The sequence below is a fragment of the Chamaea fasciata genome, unplaced genomic scaffold, assembly GCF_029207755.1.
Source record: "Chamaea fasciata isolate MVZ Bird 193981 ecotype frontalis unplaced genomic scaffold, bChaFas1.0.hap1 SCAF_3, whole genome shotgun sequence".
Lineage (NCBI taxonomy): Eukaryota > Metazoa > Chordata > Aves > Passeriformes > Sylviidae > Chamaea > Chamaea fasciata.
The window spans coordinates 101,760,001-101,772,446 of NW_027094088.1; the positions used below are offsets into that span (position 1 = coordinate 101,760,001).

At 38.6% G+C, this 12,446-nt stretch overlaps 1 protein-coding gene across 1 annotated transcript in view; it reads right to left on the minus strand.

Moving 5' to 3' along the window:
• Positions 1-365: 365 nt before the first annotated feature.
• NBAS (NBAS subunit of NRZ tethering complex) overlaps positions 366-12,446 on the minus strand; it is a 161,484-nt gene continuing 149,403 nt past the window's right edge. The window contains exons 51-52 of the mRNA XM_066179945.1: positions 10,309-10,437; positions 366-1,117 (exon numbers count right to left, since the gene is read on the minus strand). Coding sequence (XP_066036042.1) covers positions 842-1,117; positions 10,309-10,437 — 405 coding nt within the window. The 3' untranslated portion in view covers positions 366-841. The remainder of the gene's footprint in view (positions 1,118-10,308; positions 10,438-12,446) is intronic.

A 12,446-nucleotide genomic window follows, 5' to 3' on the forward strand; every position in this document is an offset into this window, starting at 1 on the left:
ACAATGCTCTCAGGCACATGGTGTGACTCTGGGAGATGGTGCTGTGCAGGGCCAGGAGCTGGACTGGATGGTGTTCATGGGTCCCTTCCAACTCAGCATATTGTGTGATTCTGCAAATTTATACATTTATGTAAACTTTCAGAATTCAGGAAAAACATAAGTAAATACTTTGAAAGTACATTCACAAAAGGTATCAACAAATGTTCAGGATTTGAGATAGGGCTTCCCAAACGGTGGAGAAAAGTATCTTTTACACTTTGGCTTGTCCTCATGAATAAATATCACTAAGGAGAGACAGGAATTTCAGCAAAAGGGGCTGAAGAAAGAAAATATTTATCTGTCTAAAAGGCTGAAAGATGTGATAGTACATTAAATGGAAAATATTTTATTTATTGCAAACAAAAGCTGTGATAACAACATTGCACAATACTGAATTTTAAGGTTTTGAAGTTCTCAAAAATCTCTTGTGACTTTTTTTGCTCCATATATATCTTTATAATTATATTTTTACATTAGTTTTACATTATGACAAGAGTAAATTACTTAAAGAAATTAAGACAGATTGTATATAGCCTGCCACCTTACTAATGTTTCAGGTATAACCATTTAACCTTGCTCTGAAAGGATGATCAGATTCAATGCTTTGCTAATCATACAGCAGAATGATACAGTCTGCACCAATAGTTTTCTTAAACAATTAGAAGTATATGTACTGTGTGCTGTGTGTTTTCTACAAAATGTAGGTAATAACTCACTTTGTTACTTTACTAGAGCAACAATTTCTCCCTTTTACGTAAGATCTCCAGCAAAAATGCAGACAAAATGCATAAATCAAACATTTTTAGATCCAATGCTGAACAGTCTGGAGGGCAGTATTAAAAGTCCTGAGTGCAGGATGGGTGCCTCGATGAGCCATCAGGAGGGACCCGGCCTCTGCACTGAACCCTGCTTCCTTCAGCTGCTGTGCAATTTCCTCCACATCCCAGCCCCCCTGTCCCTGGTGTGCCAGGAGATGCTCAATAAGGCGTGGGCAGAAGGCAGTGGACATGCACTTCACCACCAACTTAGCGTTGAGGAGCAAGGAGAGTATTTCAGCATCACAAGTGGAATCGTCAACCTACAAAGAAAGAGAAATTCAAAGTAATTAAAAATTAATTACCAGATACAGCCATCAGCCAGAACGTGTCACGACGGTTCTGACTGCACAGTGTGACCTTCAAAGTGAGAGGAGTATTCCCCATGGATTAACCACAGGGATACACGCTTTGCATATGTCAGAATAAGTAAAGGTATGTCTTTAACAGTCTACCACATTAATACAAATATTTGACCTGCACATAGTTAAGGAATAAGAATGCCTGACAGTCTGGGATTACACCACCAGCTTCATAGACTTTTCACAGGTTTTCAGTCCCAGTGCAGCACAGATCACACCATTTAGCTTCATATCAAGAATGACACTTTGAGGAAGGTCAGAGCAGAGTATATTAAATTTTGGTCACTTTATATTAATATATTACATTACATTTCACATGTTAATATGACAGGCAACATTCACAGACTCCATCAGCACCCACAGCAAGGATGAGATTTTCAAAAGAATATAACATATTAAAAGATGTGAAACACAGAGCTGCTACCTCTGAGAGACAACCCTGGATGCCTCAAAAATGTGGTTACTTGATATATGAGAGCACAATATTCTCTTGAGAATCTTGTCTGTAGCTTTACAAATTACACTATAGAATACTTCAAATTCTACTTCAGTTAATTTTGATATGCTCTTCCTGGGTTATTTGAAATACAATGCTGTGTTAACTTACCACTTAACAAAACACAATTGAAAAACTATATATGACCAAAAAAGGGAAGGGACCCCACCCAGAAGGACCCTGACAAGCTTGAGAGGTGGTCCTGAGCAATATTAATGAATTTCAACAAGTCCCAGTGCAAGGACCTGCATCTGGGTTGGTATGACCCCAAGCAAAAGTACAGGCTGAGCAGAGAAAGGATTGAATGCAGCCCTGAGGAGAAGCCCTTGGGGATGTTGGTGGACAAGAATTTCAACATGACCTGTCCATGTGCTCCCACATCCCAGAAAGCCTATCATATCCTATGCTGCAGTGTGGGCATGGGAGAGGATTCTGTCCCTTTGCTCTCTCAACCTGGAGTGCTGCATTCAGCCCTGAGATCCTCAACATAAAGAGACATTATGAAAGCAGTGCAGAGGAAGCCACCAGGATGACAGAGGGCTGCAGCACCTCTCCCACGAGGACAGAGATGCTAAATCCGGAGACATTAAAGCCCCACAGACACCTCATAGCACCTTCCAAGTACCTAAAAAGGGCTACAACAGAGGTGGAGAGGGACTTTTTACAGGAGCATGGGGTGACAAGACAAGGAAGAATGATGAAACTGCAAAAGGGCAGGTTTAGATTAGGTATTAGCAATAAATTCAGCAGGCCATGGCAGTGATTGTCCCCACTGGTGAGGCTGCACCTCAAATCCTGTGTCCAGATCTGAGCCTCACACTTGCAAGAAAGACACTGAAAGGCTGGAGCATGTCCAGAGAAGGGCAATGGGCTGGGGAAGGGTCTAGAGACTGAGTCGAATGAGGAGCTGCTGAGGGATCTGGGAGTGTGGAGATTACAGTCAGATGGGGATGAGCCTGTTCTCCTAATTAATGTGTGATAGGACAGGAGGAAGCATCCTCCAGTCGTGCCAGGGGGGGTTTAGATTGGATACTAGGAAAAAAATTTCTTTATGGAAAGAGCTGTCAAGCATTGGAACAGGTTGCCCACAAAAGTGGTTGAGACTTGGTTTAGAGAGGACTTAGCAGTGCTGGGTTAACAGCTGGACTTGGTGAGACTTCACCGGGTATTTTCTAACCTGAACAATTCTGATTCCAGAATTTCTAATGTTGGCATCTTGCAGCACACCATGCAGCATACTAAGCCATTATCCAAACAGCTGTCATCTCTTCTGAAATGGGACTGAAGGGATATTCTCTCCTGCCTTGAAGCTCTGTGTGCTCTATTCTTAACTTGTATGTAGGATGGAGCTTTACAAAGGGCTTCACTGTTTGATTTTATGAACATAAAATGCAAACAGTAATTATAGTAGTGAGATTGACAGCAGATGCAAGGTTTAATTTATTTTTTTAGGCTACTATTCAGTTAAAGAAAAGTGCTATAATTAGTGTGATTTCAAAATACCAAATACCTACAAAATTGAGAGAGACAAATCTGAAAGAGGACCTTTCCTAGCATAAACCATTAAACATTTGAGCTATACTACAGGGATGAAGATGCCCATGCAACACACAAGCAGAGAAACCTGTTGTCCTGGGTTGTAGTATAGGATGTGCACAAAGTATTCTATCACCATCTTCATGAACTGCTGAATCCAGGTGGGGCAGTGTTTTCCCAGACCCCCTCCCTCTGGGCCATTATCTTCTGTTAATGGCCCATCAGATGCCTTGCCCATGACTCATAGGTAACTCCCTCCAGGAGCTATCTCTGTTTAATGGGCCATCAAGGACCCCCCGCATGACTCATCATCCCATGGTGAGATGCTCCGCCCAGGGGGAGAAACCAAGCATTCTCACCTGGATATAATCTGGGGTTTGGGACAGTACAGGGGGCCCTTACCCACTGGATTCCCAGAGGACCAGAGCTACCAGACCTTTCTACAAGATCACTACTTCAGGAAGACCACCTCATCTGGACTGCTTCCATCACCCTGATCAGGTTGTATTCTGACTCTGTCAGTGGTCTTTTGTATTATTGCATCTATTTTATTTTACTTTCTTTCCTTTCTTCCTATTAAATTGTATTTCTGACTTGGACCCTCTTATTTGTTTTTCTTTCAAATCACACACCTGTCTGCACTCACAAAGAAATAGATCAGTGTGGTTTCACACATAACAAAACAGCTCACAAAAAAGGTTTTGGGTTGTACCCCACAGCTCATCCTTAGGCCCAAATAGATCACTAGGTTTAAATTGATTAACATTTCCCATTTTCTGACTTGCAAACTGTCTAAAGACCTGGTAAGGAAGAGGAAACTTTTGTAATTTAGTTGTCTCCAGGCAACTGGATGGAGACACATGATGACAACCAGACCCTGCAAATGCAATTCATGCTGTTAAAGCCACTGTCTGTTCCACCATTCTTTGGTCACTCTGTGTAGAGTCTGGCAGGTGTGAGAAGAACACAGAGACACCAAGGTTTAATGAGAATTGCATTTAAAGATAGGCAGCAAAGAAACCTCACTTGACTATTTATCAAATTTACAGCTCCAGATCATGTCAATTTTTTGGGTATCACTTGCACATATAGAGACATTTCTAGTCATTAGTTTCAATAAAAGTAACAACCTACAGAGATTGCCAATGACTTAATACATGTTTACAAACCTTAACTAAGACAGCTCTGTTTTAAATAGAACTGTAAGATTTTTTAGAATTAGATCAATGTAAATGTAGCTTAAGACTACATTTATTTAAAATTGATTTTAAATCAGAAGAACAAGCATTAAAGTAAAAAAAAAAACCAAACAAACCAAAAAACAAACAAACTACTAAAACAACATAAAAGGCAAACACACAAAGCATGTGTTTTTTAAAAAATACACCATAGAGAGTATATAAGTTTTTTATGCAGGAAATTACTCAGCAAAACTATGACTCTCCAATCTAAAAAAGAGACAGGGCAAAGGGCAGGTAGCAACATCACAAAGGGATTAATTAAAAGCATTATCTCATTAAGAAAGTAAAAAAAAATGAAGCATCAAATGAATCTAGTCAGATCAGATTACAAGAAAATAAAAAGGTATACTTTTTTTCACTGTTGAATTCTCTGTCAAATGATAGTGCAAGATGTAAAAGCTCACCCGAGTTTAAGGAGAAATTGCACCAAACCAAGAAAGAAAACCACTGGCAATTACTTAGCAGATACATACAGCTGAAAATAACCAAAAGTTTGGAAAGTAACACTTCAGAGAAAGAGCCTGTACATCTGTCCTATTCTTACTCCTCACTAGACTTGTAGTTCTTCCATCTGTTTGAGCCAGGATGCTTGCTGTTCCAGACAAAATTTCCATCCTCAAAATTTTACATTTTTAAAAATATTAATGGAGATCAACCTCCAGAGTTATTTTTGCTTGCCATACATACCAAATATTAGCCTACAGTAGATAGAGACTCCTAAATGCACTACATTTTTATTTTCAAAATCGCTCTTTTGAGTCTGTAAGACAGTAAAACCTAGACAGTAAAAGCAATCACCTCACTATCCCAGTTTTAAGGAGCTGTTTTTACTGGGCAGACAGTCCAGTCAAGATCTTATGAACGAACTAATGAATCCTTCTGATCTGCCTGCAGATACAGAGCCCTTGCCATCCCAAGACCCTAACTAGGCCATAAAACTAAGACTACTGCTAATCCCAGAATCACTGTTCCAGTGATATGGAATGCAGCTGACTGCAGTTTAAGCAAGTCTCAGAGGTGCAGTATCTTCTGCACAAATTACCACCCAACCACTTTCCATATTGTTTGAATAAACTATGATGACAGCATCAGAGGGTGCATGTTAGAGAAAAATCATTACACCTACCTAGAACTTCATGCTAAGGGTGATATATTTTTCATTAGAGTAAAATCTGGAAAGTTTAAATGGGAGCAGCTTTCATTTTTCATATCCATGTCTCCTTCAGCAGAATTTGACAGTGTAGATTTAGCATGATGCCCACACACAGTGTCCATGGTTACGAGTTAAAGATTTAATGGGGATAATTACATTAAGGAGAACTAACTTTTTTCTTTGGCTTTCCTATTTAGGTATTGGCTAATATCTGCTTTCAAGTATTGAAGTGCAGGCATTCAAGTGGTACCTTTTGCTCTTACGAGAGCACCTGGGAGTACTGCATCCAGATGTGGAGCCTCCAGCACAAGAAAGACATGGACTAGATAAAATGGGTCCAGAGAAGGTCATGAAGACAATCTTAGGAGGGCTGGAGCACCTCTCCTATGAAGACCAGCTGATAGAGTTGGAGTTTTCAGCCTGGAGAAGAAAAGGCTCTGGGGAGACCATGCAACCGCCTTTCAGTACAAGAGAATTGGAGAGGGATGTTTTTACAAGAGCATGGAGTGATAGGACAAGAGGAAATATCCAATCTCTCTTACTTTAAATAGTTTAGATTGGTTATTAGGAAGAAATTCTTCACTGTGAGGGTGGAACAGGTTGTCCAGAAAAGTTGTGGATGCCCCAACCCTGTAAGTGTTTCAAGGCCAGGATAGGCTTAGAGCAGCCTGGACTAGTGGAAGGTGTTTGCCCATGCAGAGTTTGGAACTAGATGATCCAATTCCCCATCAGCATTGTTTGCACAGGTATCCAGAGGTTCTCCTATTACCAACAGGCAGTATTTCAACCATAACCTCTGCATTAGAAAATCCTAAGTTATGAATGGTAAGAGCTGCTGATGACCTAACCGCAGTAAAGAACTGAAACTGCTGTTTCCCAGAGTATTCCTTTCTCCAGTAGTTGTCGAGATAAAAATGTTTTTCATTTTATTCCTTCCTGGAGTATATATCTATAGAACAAATAAATAAGGGGAAAGGAAACCAGTGACATAAAAAATCCTGGAAAAATAAACTGGGTTTATCTTGTTTAAACTGGTGATTTATCATAATCACCATTAGCTTATAATTTAACTATTTATTTTAAAGATTGAGCCCCCATTAAGTGAGTAGCCATAAATGGCATACACCAGAGAAAACTAGAAATTCCATTATTACATAGAAAATGTGTGATTTTTCATATTACATTTTTCAGTAAAACATGCTATGAAGGTAGATTTAGTACTTCATCACTGAAATTATTACATGCAAATGGAGCCAAGGTATTTTTTCAGACTACATTTTTCTTGTTCCAGTTTCTATTAAAGTACTGACTGAACAAGTATCTGCACTACTTCTATTAACCCCCACTTGTTAGCTTTTTAACATTATCTGTACCAACAGGCAATAGAATATATATTTGCTCTCTCAGATGTATGAAAATCAGTTTTCATCTCTGGAAGATAACCCAATACACAGACAACACTGAAATCCCTCTCAAAAACAATCTGACTTTTAAGGGCTCTATTAGCAGTAGCAAGGTTATTTAAGTAAACTCTTTTTTTAAAATTACTCACACAGTACACAACATAGGGGAAGAACAGTTATTTCTGTTACTCAGAAAAGACAAGCAGCAGTTCATTAAAAGATGCACAATAAAAAGAGGGGTCTGCAATTTCAAAAAAGCTTACGCAAAAACTTGGTTGGTTTATTACAGGCAAAAGCTGTACAATTTCTAGTATCAGCACTTCAGCATCATCCTTAACTGTAAACATACATAAAGCTGTCAGCAACATACAACAAATGGCTAACTAATACATCCTATCAGCAAGCAAGTGCTGTATTTTTCTTGCAGCCATGTTTGTGAGCTGTGTTAGCACTGGATCGGGAATCAATAGCTATGATTCTGCTCTGCCAGATGTTATTTGTCTGTTTCCTGTTTAATGTAAGCAGAGGTGGCCTTCTTATGAAAAATTAATTCAGAATTTAACAAAAAGCATTAACAGTCTGAATACTGTTTTTTAAAATACAAAAAGTAGGCATAGAAAATTATACTGCATAAACAGCATTGCCATAGCTAAGTAACATATGCACTTTCAGTACAACAGCAAATAATGTAATCATAAGAGATGCATTTAAAGCAAGGAGTAAGAGGTACTTTTTATACAATAAAAGAACAACTTTTATATTTAGCACAGCACTCTTCTGCACTAGCTGCTTTTCTAACACAGTCACATTTCAAGGTACTGGCTAAACTCTATGCCTGATGTAAACCTTCACTGACTTAAGAGTAAAACATTAGACCAAAGCCAACTGCTTTGAAAATTCTAGGTTATTCAGAACTCTGTGCTCAAATTAATATTCAATTTAGAAGGAAAAATTAGGAACAGCTTATCAAGCTGCCTCCTGTATAAGAAAGCCAAAAAAAAATTATTTTGGGCATGCACAGGTATACAAAGTGTTTTATATTAGCAGGAAGCTAATAAGGTTCCTGGCCCTAAAACTCCAATATAATGTAATCAGCCCAGAGTGTAGGAAACTAAAAGCTGGAGCTTTCAGTTTGAACACTAGAAAGGAATGGCCAGTTTAAAGCCCAATACAATTAGTAACCATTCAGAAAGTGCTACTGCACAGCATTATGCTTTAGAAATAGTTAAACAAAATGTACTCGGACACTTATTCCTGCTGACAAGCTTCAGAATTAGTCACTTATACAGCAGCTTTCATCTGTTAACAAAAAAGTCAATTTTAAAAGGCTAACAAGAACACAGAGATGAGAAAGTGCATGCATATATCAGATTATCAGATTTGTGCTTGCTTTTCAATGAGATCATCTTGTTTAGAAGTTACCAAAAAGCCTTGTTTCGTAGAAACAAAATCTAAAATTGCAGGTGGTAAAAGAAAACAAACAATGTACTGTTCTGATGGTTAGTATTTATACAACTGTTTTGTAAAAAACTCAGAAAATTTGTGGTTTATTGGTATAAAAGAAAGGGAACAGGAACACCTATGTGTTCTTAGCTTAGATACCAAACTCAAGTAGCAAACACTCCAAATTCAAACTGGCTGCTAACAATGGCATCAGGATTTTGGTAGAAGCAGCTATATGCTACATATAATATGTCCTGCTACCTTCCATTCTGCTGTTTCAAATTTTCATAGAGAACACATTAAAAAAGCTGGTGCTTCTTCCATTTTGGTAACAATGTCCTTTCGAAGGAAAGTCAGCAATATGTGAAATGGAGCCTATGCTTCCAGATCCACTGTTTCTCTGGCTAGTCTTCACCAGTTCTGGAAAGGAGCTGGATCATTTCTTTTCAAAGGATGCAAAAAGAGAAAGCTTCTGGAATACAATATGCATAAGAAAGAAAGACACAGTTCATGAGGAAGAGAGACTTAAAGGAGAATTCTGGGACGAGCAGGATGGAGAATATCTTTCCTAGGTAATAAAGAATGGTGTAAAAGAATGGGATAGGATTTGCTCGTTTTGTTACAACCAAGGAACCTGAAAACTTTGTGGCAATCAGTATAACTAGAACAGAGGATATCTCTAGAAGGAAATTATAATTTATAATTTTTAATCTGAATTCATACAAATCACGTTTTTAAAGCTTTTGTGTTTGGGGGACATTCATTTAAAAAGACACATGGTTTTATTTGTTTTCATGGGGGAAGTTTCATTGTGAAGTACCACATGGAAAACAGAACATAAATTATCATTTTGTATTGTAATATACAACCAAAAGTTCCCTAAGATATGCTGCAGAATTTGGAAATATTACAGATAAGGCTTTCCTACCTAAATATTGTAATTCTGGAAATTATCAGTGCAGTTAATTAAGTCAGAGGAGAAAGCTATTCTCTTTCATGAACAGGTCAGAGACAATTGGTTCCTTCTCTTTTGCAGTAGCATGTTAGATTGCAGAGCACAGCTAACATAAAACCCAAGAAAGTCAGGCTGCACATGCAGTTAAGAGCTTCAAAAAATTTTAAACTCAGCTCAGTTTTCAGATAAAAGATTAAAAAATTATATAATGCTTTTGTCTAGGAGACTAACTTCCATCTTTTTAGGTGTTCCTTCTTACTTGCTGTAAAGCAAATACACAGGGAAGACAGTAGTGTAATGTAATGTAATGTTATATAGCAATTGACAAATACACATTAATGTCTTTCAGTTCTTGTCCAAAGAAAAAGACAGTATTTAGGTTTCTTCTCCAGAAACTTTGCTACACTATGCAATCAAGCCTGTTTAGAAAGACATGAAAGTCCCTGAACATACCATCACAACAAAAAACAGTGACATAACAGCTCCCAAGTGTATGTAAATAGATGCCACATTTGTCAGAAACAAGCTAAGTCATCTGACATACTATTATAACTGAAAGAACCCCAAAGTGAGGAAATATTAACACAGAGTAATAATCTACTTCATATATCAAATAGTTTCTGTTCTGCTACACTGACTTAAAATAGCATATCAAGTAAATTAAAGGAAGTGCTTTGAGGTTTAATCACCTCAAGTATATATAAAAGCTCTTACCAGCCCTGTGTTACTGCTCGCTGTGGACACAATACCTGTGGAAAACCTTAATAATGCTAAGTGTCTCAGTAATCTCTGCTTACTACATGAATATAAAAGAGCTAACTTATTACCTCAGCCTCTGAAAGGTGGTTCATTCAACTGTTCATACCTTAGCAATAGCGGTTATCTGCTCCAGTGCCACAGCATGAAGGTCTTGGTCTTTGCTTTCTACCAGCAGTTTCAGCGATGGCAGCAGGAGGGACTGGTTAAGCAGCAGCAAACATAATTCTTTTATACACTGAAATAAAAAGTAAATTCTCTCAGTGTGACTTCTGAAAATACCAACATCATCATTCAGAATAAAATGTATGAAAATTTTATGTCAAGTGCAAAATGAAAACCACACTTCCACAACAAATGAATTCCCTGTTGGAAACACCTCCTTGGAAACTTGAAAGAACAGATTTTAAAAATGTGGAATACTGGTTAAAGTACAACATTTGTTAGATTAAGACGAGGTAGGTACTGAATCACCATTACAACCAGGAGTTTTACTGAAAAAATAACAGAGCAATCACAGCTCTCTGTGGGACTAATATATTTGTGCTTACTGAAATACTGCAAAACACAGAAAGAAACATTGACAGACACTTATGACAATTCTGTAACTCAATTATGCAATCAGAAAAGTAGAACAAAATAAAGAGGAAATAACAGTACATACCAGAGTTCAATAATGCTTCTGTTGCAAAAAGCTTCAAAACTTTATACAATGTTTTATACACAACTAAAGTTGAGAAAATTAACTTTCTGTCATTTATCTAGTTTCCTATATTTAGTAATACAGCATAAATTTAGCATCACATAGCTTCAAGAAAATACTTTCTAAAATAAAAACAAAAGCATCCCTCAACAAATCTACTGTGCACTTCCAAACCTTTACCTTGTCTCATAGTTAAACAACCAAACAACATACCCTACATGTAAGCTGTTTTATTCTCCTCAATATTGTAGTGATTTGTTCATTTATACATCAAAATGTATTTCAACCTACGAATTATATTATAAACCAAATTATAACTTCTCTTTCCTTTCTGTCATTTCTGAGAATTTAGGTTGCTTGTCACAACAACTTCCCAGTGAGGCTCACCAGAGATGTCCCATTTTCCAAGGCATTTTACAGTAGGGAATACTGGATGTTGTATGGTAGTTACACTGAAAATGGTAGCCATCTCTTAAAGAGATTCTCTCTGTTTCTCTCCAACAATTCAAGAGCAATTGTCAAAGGAGGTCATCAGCTAAATATTAAGCTGAGAGAATGCAAGTCATGTATTTTTCATGTCTTTTGAACTTTAGTAACTGTAACAATTTAAGTACCAAGATGATCCACACATTTAGTAGCATAGTTTCAGTAGCTGTGAGCTTAAAGCCAAATTATTTGAAGATGAGGAGACATTAAACACTCCAAATGTAATGTACTGCACAGACACCTGGCTTTGCTTGGGACAGGGAGCTCTCTGGCTATACTTGGTCAGTCTTTTCTAAATTTACACCTTAAAGAAGAAAAGCCTAGAAGAACATACTCCCTCACATTAAGCTCTGAGTCACTAAGGCAAGCCTTGTTCTCTTATTCAGACTTGCTCTTTACACTTGTATTCAGTACTGCTACTGATTGTCAATGCTTAGAATCACAAAATATGCTGAGTTGGAAGGGACCCACAAGCATCATCAAGTCCAGCTCCTGGCCCTGCACAGGACAATCCCCCAGAGTCTCACCATGTGCCTGAGAGTCTTGTCCAAATGCTTCATAAACTCTGTCAATCTTGGTGCTGTGACCACTGCCCTGGGGAGCCTGTTCCAGTGCTCAACCACCCTCTGGGTGAAGAGCCTTATCCTAATATCCAGCCTAAACCTCCCCTGACATAACCTCAGGCCATTCCCTCAGGTCCGGTCACTGGGTACCACAGAGCCGAGATAAGTGTCTGCCTCTCCTCTCCCCTTCATGAGTAAGTTGTAACTGCAATGAGGTCTCCCCTCAGTCTCCTCCAGGCTGAACAGACCAAGTGACCTCAGTCACTCCTCACACAGCTTCCCCTCAAGGCCCTTCACCATCCTTGTGGCCCTCCCCTGGACACTCTCTAACAGTTTAATGTCTCTACATTGTGGTACCCAAATCTGCCCCAGTGCAGAGCAGAGCAGGACAATCCCCTCCCTTGCCTGGCTGGCCATGCCAGGCCTGATGCCCCCAGGACAGGGCTGGCCCTCCTGGCTGCCAGGGCACTGCTGGCTCATGTTCAATCTACCATC